This window comes from Thamnophis sirtalis, unplaced genomic scaffold (genome assembly GCF_051295495.1).
Source record: "Thamnophis sirtalis isolate CommonGarterSnake01/CBP01778 unplaced genomic scaffold, rThaSir2_p1.2 scaffold_4, whole genome shotgun sequence".
Lineage (NCBI taxonomy): Eukaryota > Metazoa > Chordata > Lepidosauria > Squamata > Natricidae > Thamnophis > Thamnophis sirtalis.
In genome coordinates this window covers 45614897-45637961 of record NW_028261384.1, presented here as the reverse complement: position 1 = coordinate 45637961, position 23065 = coordinate 45614897, and the positions used below count along the sequence as shown (strand labels likewise).

The following is a 23065-nucleotide window of genomic DNA, read 5'->3' as shown; positions in this document are numbered from 1 at the left end:
TCGTGATGGACTCTTGTGACGAGCCGATTGACAGATGATGGAAGCAGTTAGCTTCCTCCCATAATTGGGGCTTACCAGGGGTTGTAAAAATCTAATATATATATATATATATATATATATATATATATATATATATATATATATATATATATATATATATATATATATATATATATATATATATATATATATATATATATATATATATATATATATATATATATATAGTCTCCCTTTATTTATTTATCAGCATAAATATAACATACACACACACACACACACACACACACACACACACAAATATATATATATACTAGTCTCCCTTTATTTATTTATCAGCATAAATATAACAAATGTAACAAAAAGGCAACAGTAAAAAATATTGGGTTTCTGTCTGGGTGGTCTCTTGTGACGAGCCGAAGACAGAGAGTGGAAGTGTGACCTTCCTCCCATATTTGGGCATACCAGGGGTTGTGACTTTAAATATATACCTCTCACCCTGGCTGGCTGATAAGGAGTCGAGCTCTGTAGCTCAATGGTTAACACATCTGCCTGAGAGGCAATAGAGCACAGGTTCGATTCCCAACATGGGTATGGCTAGCTGATGAGAGCTAAATAGCTTGAAATAGATCTATACTAGTCTCCCTTTATTTATTTATCAGCATAAATATAACATATATTTATATTCAATTTATATTCAATATATCTATTTCAAGCTATTTAGCTCTCATCAGCTAGCCATATCCTTACTAGTCTCCCTTTATTTATTTATCAGCACAAATAAAAACACAAATATAACAAAGGCAACAATAAAAATATTGGGTTTCTGTCGTGATGGACTCTTGTGACGAGCCGATTGACAGATATTGGAGGCAGTTAGCTTCCTCCCATAATTGGGGCTTACCAGGGGTTGTGACACTAATATATACCTTCTTCCCTGGCTTCAGCTGATAAGGAGGAGACCTGTGGCTTGATGGCTAAGACGTTTGCCTAAGATGCAATACAGCACAGGTTCGAATCCCACTAAGGGTATGGCTAGCTGATGAGAGCTAAATAGCTTGAAATAGATCTATACTAGTCTCCCTTTATTTATTTATCAGCACAAATAAAAACACAAATATAACAAAGGCAACAGTAAAAATATTGGGTTTCTGTCGTGATGGACTCTTGTGACGAGCCGATTGACAGATGTTGGAGGCAGTTAGCTTCCTCCCATAATTGGGGCTTACCAGGGGTTGTGACACTAATATATATATATTAGAAACTAATGTCAAATCATATAGTAGTCCTATACCAATTGCTTAGAAACCATTTGAAGTTATGATGGACTCCAAAACACACAGTTCTGTTCCAAAGTTCCAGAAGTTGCTTCTGTTCATAATCACGTGACTATGTTTGCTCAGTAACTGGTCCCATTTATGGCTATTTATAGCATTCCATGGTCATGTGACTGCAATTTATGATTATTATTTTTTTGCTGAAAACTGACATTTTTCAGTTTTTGCCAAAAATGTACTACAGAGAACAACAAGTTTACTTAGTGACTGCTGTGATAACTTTACAACTGTGACGTTTACCTTATGACCATCATGGTTGCTAAACTATAAATAAAAGTTTAAAATTGGATCAGACACGGGATGAATGTCTTTATGATTGTCATGACCAACAACCATAATTGGCAGGTTCCATTTTTGGTTGTAAGTAGAGGACTACCTATATTGAACAAACAATCAATATAGTGCTATGGTGCTATACATTCAATATAGTACTATGGTGCAACAAGTTTACAAAAGCAAGAAAACTGGTGAAGCTGAAAGAACTTTAAACATTCAAGAACGTGAGAACAAGGCAGGATTCTCTTCATATAATATGAATTGTTACTCTCGTATTCCAGCAGATTGCCCAATTCTACAGAAGATGAGCCTGTTAATTTTCTTCATAATCTCAAAATAAATTATTCTAAATTTATTTTTATCTTTCAAATAAATATGAGGTTTACAATAGCAATAGTACTTAGACTTATATCCTCCTTCACAGTGCTTTACAGCCTTCTCTAAGCAGTTTACACAGTCATCATATTCCTCCAACAATCTGGGTCCTCATTTTATTGATCTTGGTAGCATGGAAAGCTGAGTCAACCTTGATCCAGTGGCAGTCAGCAGAATTAGCATGCAATACTGCATTCTAACCACTACATCATCACATCACAATTACATTATTTTTATCCAGATTTATATATGTTATTAGTAATGTGTGAAAAGCTGGCATTACATAGAATGCCTAGCAAATCTATAGGATGTGTGAAGTTTTTAGGCAAAGTATGAAATGTCTGTGTTATTTTAATATGCATTCCTTAGGCATTGTATATAACACTTAGGCATTATGCACAATGATAAGAACTATTTAGATAAAGTATGAGAAAATATTAATGGAAAGGGTTAGGGCTAAGGTTAGGGTTAGAGGCAAACTCGAATATTGAAAAGACAAATATGAAAATGAACAGAAGAAAAGCAAAATAAATGTACACGACATTCTGGAATGTCTGGAAAAAAAAGAAGAAAAACAAGACAAAAATACCAGTATTGACCTACTTATTGTAACAAGGAAGGCTAGAATGGCATTTTAGCTGGAGTATTTTATACTTTGCCTGTTTATATTTTGTCATTGTATAGAATGCCTCAAAAATGTGAGAGATTTCTTATTTTGACATCCCATTTTTGGCATTCTATAGATTTCCTAGGCATTTCCATAAAATACCTAATTTTACACATTGACAACAACATACACATAGTCAAATTCTGCCCCAATAAGTTCTGTTATAATTTATTTATTTCTAGTCTGGTTATCCTGCAGGTAATTTCTTTCTCCATCAACCAACTCATCTTCCTATTACTGATTCTATACCTTCAGCTTTTCTGTTTTTCCTTGCTTTCTAGTTTTCCTGTCAGTTTCTTTTCTCTACAGCTAAACAAGTGCTTGTTGAAAAAGGCTTCTTTAAAAACATAATTATTTTTTCTACCAAGTACCTTGGTATACTATAAAGGTGTGCCTCAAGGAAAGGCCTCAACTGTGTCAGAGCCAGGAGTCTCTGTGGTCACTGCTTGAGGTAACAGATCAAAGGAAAAGCTCTTGGTTCAGGCTTTCTTTTCATATACTTGTTTCTTTGCGCTTATTTTTTTGAACCTCAAAGGAACATCTAAACACTTGAATCCTGATATTTTACAACCTGGAGTAGTAAAATGCTATATATTCAAGATGAATTCATGCTTCTGCTTTGTATCTATACTCAGAGTAATTGAAAACCAAGAAAAGATTTAATTATAATAATAAAACATGTAACATTTTTCTTTATTTAAATGCATGAAGTTTATTTATAACAAGAGAAATTAGAAAAGCAAGCATCAGTTTTTAATGTCAGATGCAAAAAATCAAGAATCAAGGTTTTATCCCTTCAGTAAATTGTTTGTGGGCGTGGCCAGCGTGTGACGCATCCAGCTTGCGAGCCACAAGTTTGACAGCCCTGTTGAGAAGACATAGCATGGAGTAAACTTGCACTCATTTGAATAACCTTGATTCCTGATTTTTTGCACCTGACATTAATTAAACTTTAACAGCTCTTCAACTAGTAGAAACAATATTTTTAAATTTTATTTAAAATGCCCTTGAAACAAAGCAGAATATTATCCAGCCTGTATATTCAGCCTGTATATTTATTTTCTGTAGACCAATCTAGTAAATGTGGAAGTTTATTCAAAATATATTTTGTTTCGATGTCTATGGTATACAAATTAATGAAAACATTTACATTTTTCTATGTATTCTTCTTCTTAAATATACAGCCTAATCTTTTACATTCAATATATAAATGGCAGCTGGACAGATTTTCCCCTCAATACTAACAATTTAATAAGATGAAGCTCATCAATGTCCTGCTAAATACGAATTTGTCGCTTTGCAGAGTGTTTCATAACTAATGTTTTGGAATTAAAAGAATGTCAGGTAATCAAAATGTGATGAATTATATAAAGTATTGCTAAGATTGGAAATGCAATTAATATTGCCATTCCAGTTTTATTGGATCATTAGCTCTCCATAAATACCATCCAATGCAAAAGCTATCAAGAAAGGTGAAGTAAGCACTTGAAACAAATCATTTGAAGGTTTATGCAAAGCAGAAAATTGCATAATAGAAATTACTTGTTTATTTATAGTTTAGATTGTTGTTGCTGGCCAAACTAGATTATTATGCCAAGATTTTGGTGATATTTAAATGCTAAGATACATCATCTTATGACATAATTGTAATGATATAGGTGGAACATGAAAAAAGAAAGGTCCTGCCTTCTCAAGTGACTTTATCAGAAGTGGAATTGGAAGCCAACTAAGGAAAAATTGGGAAATAATTGGAGTTGGAGTTAGCAAAAATATGAAAGAGATAGCCACGGAACTGTTTTTTCTCTAATAGCAATGGCACTTAGACTTATATACACTTTGAATAAGATCTACTGATTATATTATTGAGACATAATTGTTCTGAAAATAGCTATTAAATATCCAATCATCATAGAGAACATTTTCTTGAATCCATGTATGCTTTTTGTCTTATTGAGAAAGTAAAATTATTTCATTTTTGTTTCTTAAAATTGCCAGAGTGGTGCCTAACAGTGACTGTCTTGATGCATTGATATGTGGGAATAACCTTGGGAAATGAGAACAGGGTTAAAATTCTGCCTAGGGAGAAATCAGTTAAGGAGTTGGGAACCCGTAGCTGAATAACAGGCAGAAAAAGAAACTTTGAAGAGAATCACCCTAACTAATTAGGCTGTAAAATAAGACATTGAGAGATTTGTATTTTCACACTTGCATGATTCTGTTCAACAAAGAAGATTAGCTCAGTGACTATGTTTCTTTTCTGGTCTATCTGGGAAGTCTGACATCCAAAGTCGCCCATCAGTCTGCATCTCTTTAAATGGTTCAGCATTCCAGGAATTATTGGGCATTTTGGAACCAGCTTATGACCTTCCCACAATAATGTGCATATTTAAGAACACTTGAAGAGAAGCTCAAGCTTATAGCAGTGGTGAAATTCAGCCAGTTCTGTCTGGTTCGGACGAACCAGTTGCACTGGTGATGGGAGGCTTCACTCACCTACCTGGACATCATAACAATCCATTTTTGATGCTCTGTGTATACGTGGAAGGTCCTGCGCATGCACAGAGGTGGTGTGTGAGCTCACATTTGCAAACCAGTAGCGAAGGTAAGTTGATTTCACCCCTAGCTTATAGGTCACGTCTTCATAATCAGTGAGTTTGGGTGTGAATGAATATTAAATCTTGCAGTTCAATGATAATACAGGAATTAGAAACAGATATACCATGCATTTTATGAACCTGAAAATCAGCTCTAAATATAGGGTGCATGTGCTATTATATTCTTATATGTTACATTGGAAGAGACAAGCTTTTCTTTATCTAAGCAAACACACATTGCTGAATTCCAACGTTTGTATGCATTGGTAACCTGAAAAGATAACAGTTGAACTAGACTAAATTACTGGTTCCTATGAGTCTGATTTGTGGATGTTATATTTGAAATCCACATTTAAAAACAATATAATGATATAATGTCTCTTGCTTTGCTGGATATGCTTAATCGGGTTATAATTTTGAGGACAAGGGGTTAGTTGTGGGTGGGATGATTGAATTTTAATGGTGATAGAGAGACAAGTGCATGCCCTCAAGGATATATTCAAAATGCCTCCTCAGAATTGCTGACAAGAATATCTGGTGACTGCAAAACTACTAATGAAGGGAATGATGAATACTTCACATTCTACTAGCATTCACCTGGGACAACTTTCTAGCCATTAAAATCTTTCTGTCAGTATTTTTAGGATATGATGTATGTGATGATAATGCTTATGGAAAGGAATTTAGCCTAGCTGAGGTCCTGAGTATCTTGACAGAACAGATGTAAGAAGCATTACAAATTTACAACCTGTGTGTGTGTGTATTCACATACTGGCTGAGGAATTCTGGAAATTGAAGTTCACAAGTCGTAAAGTTGTCAAGGTTGGAGACCCCTGATTTAAAGCTCAAAAAGAAACCATCAAGAAAATACAATGTATTAGTAATAAGTATCAAAAACTATAATATTTCAGAAAAAGTGTAGATATATGTGCAATCCTTCTGAAATGTATCTTTCTGTAATCGCTACATATCCAATGTTATTCAGGGTGAACTTCTAAAAAACTTTCTTAAAAAAAAGAAAGAAGGAAAAGCTGGTGGTGAAATTATAAGACGTTATACAAATTATTTCTGGCAGCTTTGCTGATCCCAAGGAAAAGGCTTTTTGATGCTTTGACCTCATATTAACCTGCTTTCCATGGCTGTCCATTTTAAAAAAGATCATGATGTTCTAGTGCACAGAATATAGTTATTAGCAAAGAACATTTTCCAAATAATGAATTCACTGGCTGGCACAGATCTAACTGACATATAGCTATATTCCTAAGAATCCAGAGGGTTGTTTTTTTAAAAAAATTCAAAATGTCTTTTCAAAAGTCTCAATCTATATTATGATAAAATAGAAGCTTTGCCATTAAAGTTAGTGTTGAAATCAGATCACATGTTTAAGAAACACTAACAGCATAAAATAATTTTATTTTGTCTTAATTATTGTCAAAGAAAGGAGGAGGTATAAAAAGTAAATAATAGATAATTTGTTTTTGAAATTGATGGCAGCCTATAGGCATAATTTTACAGAGAGCCAGCTTAGTCTATGGATGAAGGCTAGAAAACAGAATATCATGAGTTCAAGTCCTGCCATAACCATGAAAATCAGCTGGGTAAGTTTGGGCCAATCACTCTCATAGGAATGTTGTTGTTGTGGGAAAAATAGGAGGAGGAAGATGTGTTTGATACTTTCATTGCCTTGAGTTACTAGTAAAAATAATGAAGGTGTTATATACAGTAAATAAATAATAAAACAAATAATCTTGCAATCAACAAAAATGAAATGTATAGATTCTAGTGTATTTGTCAATTATATTTATTATACAAACCAATAGCTCTGTTCATAGTTTTTTTAAAAAAATAAAAGGCCCAGGAAAGTCAAAAGGTGTTAGTTCCTAGCATTAAATCAAAAGCTTGTTAACAGAATTATGCTGATGAGAATGTTAGAATAAGAAAACAATATTTTGAATTCCCTTCTAATCAACTATTCAGAGCGTCCTGCTTAAAATAACTTATTTTAAGTAAGTCTTAAAATTGGTGGAATGGTGCTATATTTGTATTAGTTATCAGTATTCATTATATTCATTATATACACACAATAGCACCCGATTAATTATCAATATTTGTAAAATATATTTACATATATTGTTTTGACATTTTAGTTAAAAAGCCATAATGCCTCAAAATATCAATTACAGATTTGGCAAAGTTTCTGCTTTTTTATTTTTTACCTGCAGCCAATCTTTAATAAGATTGCCTCCTTATAATATAATTTCAAGGTTACAAAAAGTAAAGTTCTTTAGTATTCAGTGAAAGATTTTTACCCTAGTTATGTTCATATAAGAAAAGAAGAATAAGAATACATAAAATTGTTTTAATTAAAACCCAATTCTGGCAATTGAACAGAATTATGTATAATTGCTAATGTCAGAATTTTTGCAAAGCACCAGTAAATTACTTTCATCCATATACAGTTTATTATGACCTATTTGCTTTGCAGTTGGATTAGCAGCTTGAAAAGAATGGCCAGCAATAAAAAAATATTGCTGTTTTGTTTCCTCATGTATGTCATAGGTACTACTATGTAAATATTTCTGTATTATGGCATTCAGGAACTGAAATCTCCACATTATAATATTTGCTTATCTGCTCCTTACTTTCCTAAGTACCTAAAAATTACATGCCTTGATGCTTTTAGTCTGCTGAAACTCTTCAGTTGACTTCTACATGTAAAATAATTCCCATTTAACAGATTTTGAAACCCAAGTATGAATAATGGCCAAAAATATTAATTACATTTCATAATATTCAAAAATTATCTAGAAAGCCTTCATAACTACATCACACTGTAATATATTAAAGATTTGAATTTATCATTTCTGTTATACCAACATGTATTAGTAACACAACTAAAGCATCATAATATAATTCTATTTTAAATCTCTTTCATGTAGTGCAACCCTATCATCTAGAACTAAAGTTCCAGACCCAAAGTTCCCCACCAAAGCCACTCAGTTTTGTCAGGGCTCAGCCAAAACCTGTTGTCTCCCATCTAGACATCCACAGCCTTCAGGCACCACAAGAGGGCAATGACACCTTCATTTATGTCCCTGGGGGGTGGTGGAGGAAATTTAAATGTGACTATCATCAAATCTGATGGTACCTCATCTCTTGGTGATAGATGATCTCAACCAGCAGCTTCATGTAAATGTTAAAAAAGAGTGGAAAGAATACTGAACATTGTGACATGCCTCAAGAAGTGAACTGAACCTCTCATTCCTTATCAATGCTGATTGGGACTGGCCTTGGTGGAAGGAGCCAAACCAGCAGAAGACTGGACCATCCAACCACAAAGTTAGCCAAAAAGGATACCATGATTGAGGATATTGAAGGTTGTGGGCAAGGAAAGCAAAGGTAGATGCACTATCCCTATTCCACTCTTGCCAGAACTCATCAACAAGAGCAACCAATGCTATTGGCCTGAAGCCAGTTCTTCCAAACACTTTGAATGCAATCTGTGATTATCTTCATTTTTTTTGCCAAACTCAATCTCAACAGAGGATCAACAGAGGATCAACAAAATATTATTCCTCTCAATAGACCTGCTTAGAAGGAAACCCAGAGATATGATGAAGCAAGATTTCCTGAAAACAAAGAAAATATTGGAGATACAATAAAAAGCTGCTTTAGACTGCTGCAGAGTACATAGATGGAAATGGCTGTAATTTCTGCCTCTAAAGCTAACATAGTTTTGTACCTACTCAGATGACTGTAGGAGCACATTAGTTATATTGATCTCTGTTCTTACTGGAAAGCCTGAAATGTTGCATGATTACAGGGCCTACTCAACTGTACCACAAAATCAGTGAGGCTACAGTATGTCTCTAATGACATCTGCAGTGGCTTATGCAAAACTATAATTTTCCAATCTTTACAGTGCAGATTTTTAAAAATTTCAATAAAAAGCTTATCTTTACCTATGTCCCATGTGAGTGGTTTTTTTTCCATTTCCTTCTTTCCAATGACATACCAAATGCAAGCCATCCAGTGAGCCAGCAGTGCAAACATAGACATCAGCAATGTCAGAACAATTGTACTGTGCTGGGAATAACGATCCAATTTCTGAAGTAGACGTAAAAGGCGTAGTAAACGTACAGTCTTGAGAAGGTGAACAATTGATACCTAAACATGCAAGAAAGTGAGATCATGTTATAGATGCATTTGCAAACAGAATAAAACTGGCCCACTTATTTTCATTTAGGCATGTATTATAATTTAGGATGAACATCAACTACATCAACTATATTTATAAATTGATACTGTCTTTTTATAAAATGCATCCCTTCTATTTGCTTTTTTTAAATAGTACCAAAACCAAGGTAAAATATAAATATTATTGCATTTTAAAAAAACATGAAAAAAGTGTTAACATAGTCATTGAAAAAAGTGTCAAAAATTGCTACTGATAACATGCCATCTTAACAATTCTGATCCCATTTGTTCTTGCTCTGTTGTTCTGAATACATACTCAAAGCTAGAATTTGTGTACACTTAGCACAATTTGAAAAAAGACACAGACGCTGCCCTCAACATGACATCCTGAATTTTTATACATATATAAAAAATTTAAGAATCTTTTGATAGCCTACAACTACATTAATCTCCTTTTTCTTCAGAGACTTTCTGTTTTGGAAGGTGCTGGTAAGTGACAGATTAGTGCATATAGAGCTGCATGAGATTTTTCCCCACCTGATTTGTGACTTTCTTTTAAGGCAATAATGGTAATCTTATTTCATGGATCATGGTACACTATTCAGTTTTTCTCAATTTGGTGGAAAACAGTGTTGATGATTTTTGCAAATAGTGGTGACCGGGATCTCCATGGGGAACATCTCCCACCAATTAATATAATAAAGCAAAAATGTGCGGGATTGTGGGATATAACTATGAGGATGTAGGTTTCCCATATACTGAAACAGCCTTTCTGCTCTGCATGTTTCAATGCACAGATTATATTATATTATAATCTGAAAGTTACAATAGAAAAGGAAGAAGAGCAAATCTAAGGATAGGATGGGACTCTGTATACTTCAGTGAAGTTAATTTAATTTTTTTTTGCAGTGGACCAAACTAAACATACCAATTTATAAAAATAATGATGGCAATTTTGTAAATGAAATGTAAATGAATAAATCAAGTCTAATTTCTTTTTATTAATTCCCAAAGCCTTTTCTCTGTTTTCATTGTTCTAGCTCTTCCTGTAAGGTCTAAAACACATTTAGAAGCACATTTTCACAACCATATATTTGACAAGAAGATATAAAGAGTCAGCATTTGTCTCTTGTGCCTGGCTGGATTTGATATGCTCACAAATACAAGACCTGCTGAACTTCATTTTATGGTTCATCAAGTTTGATCAGTTAGGTTAAACTTTTCAAGCAAAAATGTCGTAAGACAAAAGCAACTAATAGCCATGCAGTTCAGCCACTATAACAGTCTACAGACAAGAAGCTATTTCATTAACCACAGGATTTTTAATTTATACAGAGGGACATGAATAAATGATTAAATAAAAGAATAAATTAAGTAACATTGCACAGCTTGTTACATAGATCTTGTAAGAATACCACAGATCAGAGATCAATTTTGATATAGAGAAGGAATGGAGCTTTGTAGATATGTATGCTTTGTCACAAGAAAGGCCACTTATGAAATAAGTGTATTATCATCCTTCAAATACTGTGCATTTGCATCAAATGTTATAATATGTTATGAGTAATTTTGTGAGATAATGTCTCTGTATGCTTATTCTTTCTTTTCATGTCATTATGGTTTGGATGCTGCTTGTTGCGTAAGATTTATTTCATGGGAAACATTTGGCCTTCAATGCAATATGCATTGTCGGAAATGTACTACAATAGCCTATTATGATGTAAATTAATTCTAGTACAGTAGACCTTGGTTACTGACAGTTTCATTCAACAACCATTTGATATTAGAATGATCCTGAAAAAATAAATTTATGATTAGTGTCTGCATTTATAACTTTCACAGCATCCCTCGGTTATTTGTTCAACATATTTAGGACACATTGACCTATGTCTGACCTGCTTTTTCCTCCCTTCTCACAGAATGGAGAGATCAGTGGCAGAGATTACAAGAGAGTAAACAAGCACACAATGAGGAATACACATTAAAATTACAGTGGCACTGGTAGTCTTTATTCTGCTCCCCCCCCCACCTCTTGCAGAATGGTAAGGTTGCTTAAACCAGTAGGATTAGAGAGAAAGAAAACAAATCAAAACAACAACAACAATCAAACAAGCAAGCAAGTAATCTCCTTCAAAAATCTTTCTTGTGTCTGACCCATTTTTTTTCCTTCCACCTCATAGAGTGGAGAGATTGGTGAAGAAGGGATTACAAGAGAGTAAGAAGACACATTGTGGAATAAACTGGTTGTTTGAATCATGTGTTCACTGTTGCCAGCCCTGAACATTGTTTCTAAAATGTATTTCCCACTATGTTCTTGCTTATGCTCTTGGAATGCCTTCCTCTCTTATGAATGTAACTACAGATATTAATTTACTTCTTCCTAATTATCCCAGTACCCAATTTAGCATTCGAAAGGGTTGGGCAATGGTTGGGTGGCAAACAAAAGCAGAAATTATGAAATTGATTAGTCCTGAGGGTTTTGAGATGGCTACCTCAGTGCCAGTTAAGCATTCCTATGGATGGGGGAATGGAATAAAGGAAAGTACAATCTCATGCTTTTCCATTTAGTGACTGCCTTGCTTAAAAAGAGAATTACCAGTCCCTATTATGGTCAATAAACCAGAACTTCCTGTAATCAGAACTTGGGTGCATTTTACCTCAACTGGGAATTCTAATAAATCAAAGAAGCATTGTAGTTTTAAGGATAGGAAAAGGAAAAAGGACATCACAGCTGAAACTAAAATAACCAGATGGGGGAATAAACACCACAGCTTATAACTGAGTACCTTTCAGGATTTATAGGAAACCCTGGTCAATTAACAGGATGAAGTTACAAACTAAATTATTTTAACTTAACTTATTGTAATCTGATTCTTTAAAAAAGATCAGAGCAGATTTAGGCTTTTAAAAATAGTTTTCATGGGACATAATAATTCTGATTTTATTTTTATTAGAATAAATCAGTTTCTATTTTCAAAGGCAAAAATAATTTCTGAATAAAACTGTTGTATTTCCATCTCTTTTGGAATCACTTTAGTGCCATGATTTCCTTTATTTTCTGCTGCTTATTGTTAGAACTTCTCTTTCCTTTTTAGAATGAACATGAACACAGCATGAATCATGTCTTAAATTTGATGAATAGGAAACTGATTTAGAGTGAGGGGGTGATTTCTAGATGAGCTAGATAGGTAATCTTCTCCAATCAAGGATTGCATTCCAAATAATGTCTCATACTTTTATATCAGCAAAATCAGATAGAACTAAAATCTGACCCCAGAAAGGGCAAAAAACAAAACAACAACAACATCAGCAGCATAGTCTACAAAGCCAACCACTTTAATTCCATTCCTAATAAGTTGAACATAGATTGGAAGGTGAGGATTCTTTTCAGTTCTGATATAACTATCAGAGAAATGTACCTCCCCTTCAATTCAGTCTTTATCTCAGGAGTTTCTAAACTTTTTGCCATGGAATCATTTAGTATATAAACTTAGTATATAAACTATAAACTTAGTCTGAGAGACAGCTTGGGGTAGTGGTTAAGGTTAAGCTAGAAATCAAGAGATTGTGAGTTCTAGGCCAGCTGAGTGATTTTGGTCCAGTCACTCCCTCTGAAAATCTTGCCAAAAAAACTGCAGGGACTTGTGTAGGCAATTTCCAAGAACCAGGCATAACTGAGTAGAAAAGAAAAAAAGTCTTAATGTACATACTTAACCTAAAATCCTCACACCAATGAACAATGAAAATAATGCAATGAATAGCATAGTGTAGCGTAGCCTAGCATAGAATAAAAACTTTATTGTCACTTTAAATGGACATTAATCAGCATACATTAAAATGAACTTTTGTTGCATTCAGCTCTCAAAAGATAACCATTATGCGTATACCCACAAACACACACATATATGATACAGAGAAATATCACAGTCTAGTTCAAATGTATACATATATATGGGGGGAAAAGAATCCTGTGAATTTACAAGAGGGATAGCATAAGGAACAAAGATGCTACAGAATCTATAGTCCTGCTATAAATGCTTAAAAACTTTCTCCCAGAAGGGAGCTACAGAAACAGACTGTGAAGTGGATGTGGAGAGTATCTAACAATGCTTCAAGTACGTACATAGAACTTATAAGCAGTATCCTGAATAACTGGAAGGGAACTTCCTATAATCTTCTTAGTTGTCCTCATGCCAGATATGGACCTTTTATCTGAGGCACTGCTCCCACCAAACCAAACAGTGATGCAGTTTTTAAAAACGCTTCTCATTCATGCCTCTGTAAAAAGTGGCTACGACAGAAGGAAAAAGATGTGTCTGCTCATCCGATGCAGGAAATTGCATGCTTCATTAAAGATAATGTATGAAGAACAAAATCAGATTGTTAGTTACCTGCACCCACAGATACTTAATACTATTGATCACCGCAACAGATGCAGCCTTGATACAAAGTGGAATATGACTATGCTGACTTTAAAATCAACAATGATCTCCTTTGTTTTGTTCAAAACCAGATTATTTTTATTGCATCAGTCCACCAAAGCCTTCACCTCCTGCCTATAAGAAACTCCCTTTTTCTCCTGGATAAGACCAGGGGTGGGTTTCACCCGATATGCATCAGTACGGGCATACCTGATGGTGAAATTTACCATGCCTTTCCATACCCATTGGTCCGGTGGCACTGTACCGGAACATTCCCTCCTCTGGCCTGCCCCCCTAGTCACTCTCCTCCCCCAGTCTCTGCTTGATATCTCTCTCTCCCCCCCCCTTGCAAAGCATGGCATGAGGGGCAGAAGCCCCCGAGCCCAGTGGGGAGCCTAACCAAAGGAGGAAGTGGAGAGTGGGCAGAGGAAGGGAGAAACCCTAGTGAGGGCTGCCTGTCCCCAACATAACTCCATGCAGAACGGGCTGCAGAGGGTGCCATAAGGCAGGTTGATCAGGGCTGCGTGCTACTGCAAGAAGCTGCCCTGCTACTGCTGGAGTTGCATTGCCCTGCTGCGTTTGGAGACTTCTGCCCCTCATGCCATGCTTTGCATCCACCAGAGCCCTGCACAGATGGGGTGCTGGGCAATCTGATTTTGGGAATCCCTCTCCCCAGATCAACCTGCCTTATGGCACCCTCTGCAGTCCACTCTGCAGGGAGTTGAGTTGGTAGCAGGCAGTCCTCGCTAGGGTTTCCCCCTTCCTCTCCCCAGCTCTCTGCCTCCTCCTTTGCTTAGGCTCTCCTATTCAGATGATCTTGAAAACCTGCAAGGTTGATTTGGGAGGGGGTAGATGGGCAGCATTCCCCCCCATCCCTGGGCACCTGCAGCCTCAAAGCCTGTAGCCTTAAAGCAAGCCTCTGCACAGTAAAGAAAATCTTCTTGTGAGTGTGAGAAGTTCTTAATTGCCTTTACTGTCCAAGTTTCTGCAGGCTTCAAGGCTGCAGGTGCCTGGAGGGAAATGTTGCCCATCCACCCCCCCCCCCCAAGCAGCCTCGCAGGTTTTCAAGATTGTCTGGAGAGGTGTTTTTTAAAAGAACCCCCCCAAAAAGCTGCAAGAACCACAGTGACAGGAGGTCAGTCTTTTTTGAGGAGGATCCCAGAACTAGGTTGCCCAGCACCCCATAGAGGTCCACGTGTGGCTCCTGTGGTTGCAAAGTGTGGCATGAGGGGCAGAAGTCTTCAGAACCCAGTGGAGCAACACAGCTCCAACAGTAGCATCGCGGCTTCTTGCAGCACCATGCCACCTGATCAACCTGGCTTATAGTTGGCAGCAGGCAGCCCTCTCTAGGGTTTCCACCTTCCTCTGCCTGGCTCTCCACCTCTTTGCTTAGGCTCCCTTCCTGCTTGGCACAGGAAATGGGCTCAACTTTAAAATAGGGCACCTTGGCCCTGGGCCACTGTGAGGTTTTCTCTGCTAGCTGCATCTCACTTTGGGTAAAGGAGGAGGAGAGGAGGTCATATGGCAAAAGAGAAACTTCCCCTCCCCTGCCCTTTGGATCGCCAGCATGAGCATGACTCTTCAGGAGCTCGGCAACAATGTGAGTAGCAATGGTGGCTGCCCACCCACCCATTTTTTGTTTGAGGGCAGGTTTGTTTTGCAAAAGCACAGCACAGCCAAGGGTTCCCGATGCAAAGGCGGGAACACTTTATTGGGGGGGAGGGGAGACGCAATCCCACAACTTTTATCCCTCAGTGCCACCCACCCACCCAGTGCCACCCACCAACCTCCCATGTATGGCACTATGTTGGGGGAACTTGGGCGTGATTGGTCTTCAATGCAGGACATGTGCATCCCCCCCCATGCCACCCTCTGTGCTTTTGCGGATTGGCTGGCTGTGGGGCATGAGCCCTTTTTCAAGCCAGGTTGAGTCCTTCCTTGGGATGGATGCCTGGACATGAGGGGCACAGACTAGGACCGGGTGCCTTTATCCGTTTTTCCCAAAGGTGCTTTTTTTCTTCCAAGAAGCAACTGGACTTTCTGGTTTTTCTTTGAAGATGTTTCGCTTCGCCTCTAGGAAGCTTCTTCAGCTCTGAGGAAGCTTCTGGATGAGTGAAGAACCTTCTTGGAGGAGAAGCAAAAGGTATTCAAAGAAAATGCAGAAAGTCCAGCTGCCTCTTGGGGACATCCTGGATGACTGATAATCCTCATAGACATCCTTCAATCTAGCCTTCCTTTCTGATGCCTCCTAGCCTTCCTTGCCTTCTAGATTGTTTAGATTGTTTAGATTGTTTATTTATATGCCGCCCTTTTCCCTGGGGGGACTCAGGGCAGCTCACAATCAAAAGGGAAGGGGGGACAGACTTTTACATATAAGACAGTACATGATTAAAAACGCAACATTCATACCATTCGGGCGGGTAACAATCTTTAGCCCCAGGCCTGACGGGATAGCCAGATTATAAGGGCTGTGTGGAAGGACTGGAGGGTGGTGAGGGTATGAAGCTCCACGGGGAGATTGTTCCATTGGGTCGGGGCTACCACCGAGAAGGCTCTCCTCCGCGTGGTGGCCAGTCGGCATTGGCCAGCGGATGGAACTCGGAGGAGGCCTAAACGATGAGATCTAATGGGTCGTATGGAGGTGATCGGCAGTAGGCAGTCTCTCAAGTACCCAGATCCGCTACCATGAAGGGCTTTATAGGTGGCAAGTAGCACTTTGAAGCGTATCTGGAGATTGACAGGTAGCCAGCGCAGCTCGCGGAGGATAGGTGTTACGTGGGTGAAACGCGGTGCACCCACGATCGCTCGCGCGGCTGCATTCTGGACTAGCTGAAGTCGCCGAATACTCCTCAAGGGCAGCCCCATGTAGAGCACATTGCAGTACTCCAGCCTAGAGGTCACAAGGGCCCGAATGACTGTTGTGAGAGCCTCCCGGTTCAGGTAGGGGCGCAACTGGTGGTGGCCACTCTCCCAAAGCACATCATAGTTGAGCATCAATAAGTTTTCTTGTAGTATCAAGGGTGGCTGAGGGTTCAGAGGTGGCACACACCCATGGTTTCCTGATTGCCAGGGCTATTTGGGAAATCTAAACTGGAGAGACCTGGTCTGTAACGAACTTTTGAAGCTGGTGGGCTCTGGATAAAAGTCAAAACCTTAATTTGATGCTGGCCTAGAGGTTTTTGTTGGAATCCTGGTTTAAGTTTTGGAGAAAGACTTAATTCACCCTAAACCTGTGACTGCTTTCATCAAACATTAGAGTGATTTAGAAAGAAAGAAAGAAAGAAAGAAAGAAAGAAAGAAAGAAAGAAAGAAAGAAAGAGACAGTGAAAGAGACTGAGAAAGAGAGACAGAAAGAAGAAAGGAAGGTAGAAAGAAAGTGGGAGAGATACACACAAGAAAGGAAGGAAGGAATGGAGGGAAAGGGAGAGAAAAAAAGTGAGAGAAAGATAGAAAGAGAAAGAGAGAGAAAGAGAAAGAAGGAAAGAAAGAAAGAGAACTTATGTCCACAATTGAGCCCAAAATTTTGGTTGCTAAGCAAGAGTGTTGTTAAGTGAGTTTGACCACATTTCCCAAGATGGCCATGCCTACCAGGTCACATGACCACCAAGCCACTCCCACTCAGTCACATGACTGCTGAGCCACTCCCACAAAACAGGCTATACCCACAGAATAGATTCTAAAAATTTTTGAAACCCAACACTGGATAAGACCCACCATTTCTATGTCGTCCACATACTTCACAATATGATTCGTAGCAGACTTGGCACAACAGTCATGGGTCATCAAGGTGAACAGCAGCAGACTCAAGACAAAGTCCTGTGAGGAACCCGTACTCACAGAGATGGAATTGGAAACTTTTCTTCCAACTTACACAAACTGGGGCCACTAAAAATTTGGTACAGGTTTGTTTACAATAATTTTTAATTGTACATGTAACCATGTACAATTAAAAGATTCTTCCCTGGCTTTTCCTTAGATTCTGCCTGTACCCCACTACAAGAGGCAGACCTATACTCTAGGAAAGCTTAACTCTAATAAAGAGACCACTGAATCAAGATGGGTAAAAGCAATGAATAGTTTCTCTGTCCCCCACTGCCTCCCAATATAAATTCTTTTAAAAGACCCACAAATCTCCTTGAAAGGCATATAATATAATAATATACAATAAAAATAATGTGTTAAATTTGTATGCCACTAACTCTCAATGATTCTGGGCAGCTCACAACATGAAAAATTTACAATAAAATGAAATAATAGACTAGAATTTTTTTGAAGTCATTAAATGAAGACATGTTCTAAAAAGCTGCTTCCTACACCGTGTGACTTTTCTAACTCTCAAAATCCATAAAATGCAACAGTGTTCTTCAAATAAAAACAGCAGGCGAGAATAATAATGTTGATAACATGACCTCATGGAGCAAGAATCATCTTTAGCTTTCTTTCCACACAGGGGGCTGTTACCCTTTATGCCTGATCCAAACTCTGCAGATTTTGAAAGGGAAATTCTATATTACAATTGTTGTAGGAAAATGCATCATTGATTAAGGAGTTTTTCAAGGTTTGTAGTGAACAATTCTGTCACTTCTGAAAATATCTGATTTGATACAGACATTGCAAAGTGGTAAAACTGAAGAACTGTACAAAGCGTTTGAAAATTTTGAAGCTATATAATTAATCCTTGAAGAGCGGTAAAGGGTTCCATCATTTTGTAACACTTACATAAAGCTGCTTTTTAAAATCAAGCAAAGAACCTAAATCTTATCCTAGTTGTAGGTCTATTTAATTAATTAATGTGGATACTATGGTAAGATTCTAACTATATTATTGGCTTGGTAGTGGCAGACATTTTCTTATGTATAATCCACCCTCTCAAGTCTGGGTTTGGACTCTGTTGTACTTTAATCTCATCACATAGAAAAGGCATTTGATTTGGTTTGGAATATATTTTCAAAGGAAGTAATAATTATATTTGGTTCGCCAATAAATTAGGGTACTGTAAGTTCTAGTCCTAATATAGGAATGAAAGTTTTTTGAGTGACTTTAGCCAATATTCAATCAAATTAAATAAATATTATTTTTAACTGAGCTTAACTACTGGTGATTACATGGAAACATTCATAGAATTTTCTTGGCATTTATACAGAAATATTTCTTTTTTCAGGATCTCTCTTTTCCCTCCTCCCACTTTGTCAGTATCTCTAGTTAAATCATGGAATTACTCTCTTATCCAAATATTAAGCAAGTGGTTAACTTTTTCTTACAAGTAATATCAAACACTACTTAACATTTTCAGATTTCTTGAGGTTGGCTATGTTTTGCCACCTCTCTGAGCCATAAGGGAAAAAAAGGCATGTATAACTTCAGTAAAAATTCGCACAGCGAGAGAGAGGGAGGGAGAGAGAGAGAGAGAGAGAGATTAAAATATGAGTGAATACTTAAAGTGCAGCCACTTGAGTTAATTTCAAATAGTTTTCCTAGCAACAATAAGGAAATAGTTTTCTGTTGCTTCCTTTGCTTTTTAACTTTTCAGACCAATAAAGGGCTCTGGGATTTTCTGGTGGCTACAATCAAACTACTAAATAAATCTGACACTGCTTAACTTTTTTGAGGTCAGTTGAGGTAATTAAATGCTGTCACTGTTCTGACTGAAGTTATTAAGCAATTAAAAGCCTGACAAAATACATGTATCTTATTGATTTTCTGAACATTGGTGAGTGGGAACCAGTTTAAAAATGGAGTTAAATCTCCTGCATGCCAGAAAATGACAGTGTGGGCATCTTCAAAAGACAGTAAACTGCTTTGAAATTTCTTGCCACAGTACGGTAGCTGCCTGTTGTAATGGAACTGGGAATGATATGTGAGATAAGGAAAAGAGTCACAATAAGGTAAGTTTGGCTGCGAAAGGAATATGGAGTAGCAAATGTCTCAGAAGGAATTCTCTAATTTCCTGAGCTAGACAGGTAACAGGGGGAAAATGTTATTTCATATTTGCAGGCACAGATGTACTAATCTACTTTATTGCAAGATTATCTTAAGAGAATCTTGCCCGTATGAATGTATATTTCTCCCTGAAGTCTGTGCAGCCAAAGCCACACCTAAGTTTCTTATTTAGTCATTATTTACTCATTCCTCCCAGGAACACCTCCGACTGCCCTATTATGATGAGGTAGTGAGACCATTGTGGGCAGGGACAATTATTAAGGAAAATAAATGTCTCTAATTCACAGAAAATTAAATATCATAACATTCATGGTTTTTTTATTTTAACGTAAGAAAATAAATTATTTCCACTAACTAAGTTTAGTTCAATCCATCAAAAGTATTTTAGGTTTGGATGATAGCAATAGCAATATCACTTATATACCACTTTACAGTGCTTTCCAGTCCACTCTAAGTGGTTTACAGAGTCAGCATATTTCCCCAACAATCTGTCTCCTCATTTTACCACCTTGGAAGGATGAAAGGCTGAGTCAACCTTGAGCCTGGTGACATTTGAACTGCCAAATTGCAGCCAGCCAGCAGTCATCAGAAGTAGCCTGCAGTACTGCACTCTAATCACTGCACCACCATGGCATGATGGTTAAAAATGTAATGTACCCATTAGATATAGGCAGTCCTTGACTTATGATCTGCTGCTTAGGCAAAGTTATGCAGATCTCCCAAAAAGGTCTGACCCAGATTTAAAGTTTTTATGGCTGTACTCCATGCAGTCATGTGATTTTGGTTAAATGACAACTGATCTACATTTACAAAATTTGCAGTCATAGGCCCACAATTATGAATATTTTTTGCCAGAAATGGACATTATTATTTGCTTGCTTCCAGTAAAAAAAAAAAAACAACAACCTCCTATTATGGACAACGGGCTTGATTAACAGCCCGTGTTCATTTAAGAAGTGAACAATCAGAAAAAAAGATTGTAAAATTATACATGAGCACAATTTATGATCACATACTGTATATGGGCTGAATTACATTCATAAGTTAAGGGCTCTTGGTATATCTTATTCAAAGGTTCTAAAGTTTTCAGCTTTCTGTTTGCATGCCTTTAACTTTACTTTCACTATGCCCCCCCCCCCTTGATTGTTTATTGAGTATTTTATAGGAAACGGATAAGACTAGTATTTCATCTGGAATAGAAAAATACCAGCATTCAACAAACAATATGCATATGCACACACAGTTCAGTCTGTACACTTTTTATTTGCCTGCATAGAGCAATACATTCATTCACAAAAAGGATTTCTTGAGGTAAATACTATAATTGTTATTTTAGTGGTTTCAAAAATCTATACTTACCACATTGACATTAAAAGCATAAAGAAGATCAAAAGGAAGTGCAGCTATTAAATCAATGATAAACCAGGTAGTCACATAGTGGATACAAATAGATCTTGCTTCAAATATTACTTGGCCAGACTTGCTGACATATGTAGTTCGGAAATTTAAAATAATATCTGCTTGACAAAGAGAAAAAGTAAGTATTAGAAATTCCAAATGATTCCAAGAGGTAAAAAAAGAATATTGTGTACTTTTTAATTTTCATTTAAATCAGTCATCTATAATTAAGAGAGGATATTTTAATGGAAACAAATTCATGTTTTTTGTCAGTACTATAACTTTGCACCAAATACCACTATTGGTATTTCCTAGTTTCTTCCTATTTTAGCATTCACTTTCTTTTTTTTTAGCAGATTTTTTTTTTATTTTTTCCCTTCTACCACACCTTACAGTCATTATATCAACATTGTTATGTTATCATACCTGTACATGTATATAATATTTTGCTTCTATATTTACACATCTTTATACACTTTATACTTTCTTTTGTAGTTTTCCCAGTATGAAGCTAAGTTTCAAAACTTTAGGCTGTACGCTTAATTTCCCATGTTGCTAAACATAGAATAGAAACAGTTGAAAATATACTACAAAATTGAAACCACATGTAAATCTAAAAATGCTCTGTTTATTACTTGAAAATGCAGGCTCTATGCACTAAAACAACTTTATCTTCTTTTTCCTTTATTCTTTATTCTAACTTAATTCATAAGGACAGTTTCAACTTGCACCGTGCCATGATGACAGTCTTGTTGAAGAGAAACAGGAAGATGTAAAAAATCAAGTAAGAATATTACTAGTAAGAATGCCCAGTAAGAATATTAAAGAAAACCAAAACCAAAACTTGTGTCTAGCAGTAAAGACAAGATGTAGATAAGAGAGAGACAATAAATATTACTGGGAAGGACAAGATCTCTGGAGTACAGGTAACAATTACTCAAAGTTATAATGGCCAGAGAAAGGATACTTTATGGCTTGTAAAGCATTTCTGGCCCTCTATATATTTTTCTTTATATGAACTTCCAATTTGAGTTCCATCTCTAAAACAAACCTTATAGATTAAGACAAAAATGAAAACCAATTGTTACATTTCACAGCTTCTTTGTTACTGAAATTTAGAACATTCTATATTTAGAACCTCTTGCTTTTTCAAGAGGCAACTGGACTTTCTGGTTTTTCTTTGAAGAGGTTTCACTTCTCATCCAAGAAGCTTTTTTAGCTCTGACTGGATGGTGAGGAATGGAAGGATTTATACTCCTTGCAGGCAGCTTGCCATCTGCATTCTTTTAACAAGTTGTTAAGGTCATCTGGAGAGTTATCTGTGTCATCAGGGTCACCTGAGTGATGCAAATTGGTGTGGAGCCTTCTTGGAACTGTTGAAAGGGCTACTGTTGTATACTGGAGGTAGATGATGTCATATTCTTCCCATTCTGTTGAGAGAGGGCTGTTCAATTTTGATATAGATGGCCTCTTTGACCTCTTTTTCCAACCAGCAGTCCTCTCTGTTCAAAATGCAGACTTTGCTGTCTTCAAAAGAGTGGCCTTTGTCTTTTAAATGCAGATAGATTGATAAATCTAGTTCTGATGCAATTGCTCTCCTATTTTGTGCCATACATTTATGAAGTGGTTGATTTTCCAATGTACACATCTGCACATGCTCACTGCATTGTGCTGTATTGTACTGCATATGCCATATTGCTCTCTTTGTGACTGGGTGTTTTATCCTTGGGGTGGACGAGCTTCTGCCTTAGTGTATTCTTGTGTTTAAAGTGTGAATGTATGTTGTGTTGGATAAAGATTTTCCTGAGCTTTCTGATATTTCTGCAATGGATGGAATGACAATATTGCTTCGATTATTGT

General features: G+C 36.8%; 1 protein-coding gene across 2 annotated transcripts in view; it reads right to left on the bottom strand.

Annotated features, from left to right (window-relative positions):
* Positions 1-23065, bottom strand: part of KCNH8 (potassium voltage-gated channel subfamily H member 8) — a 208299-nt gene that overhangs the window by 54724 nt on the left and 130510 nt on the right. For both annotated transcript variants that reach the window (XM_087712841.1, XM_087712842.1), the window contains exons 6-7: positions 21167-21324; positions 9212-9416 (exon numbers count right to left, since the gene is read on the bottom strand). In XM_087712841.1, the coding sequence (XP_087568967.1) occupies positions 9212-9416; positions 21167-21324 (363 nt within the window). The remainder of the gene's footprint in view (positions 1-9211; positions 9417-21166; positions 21325-23065) is intronic.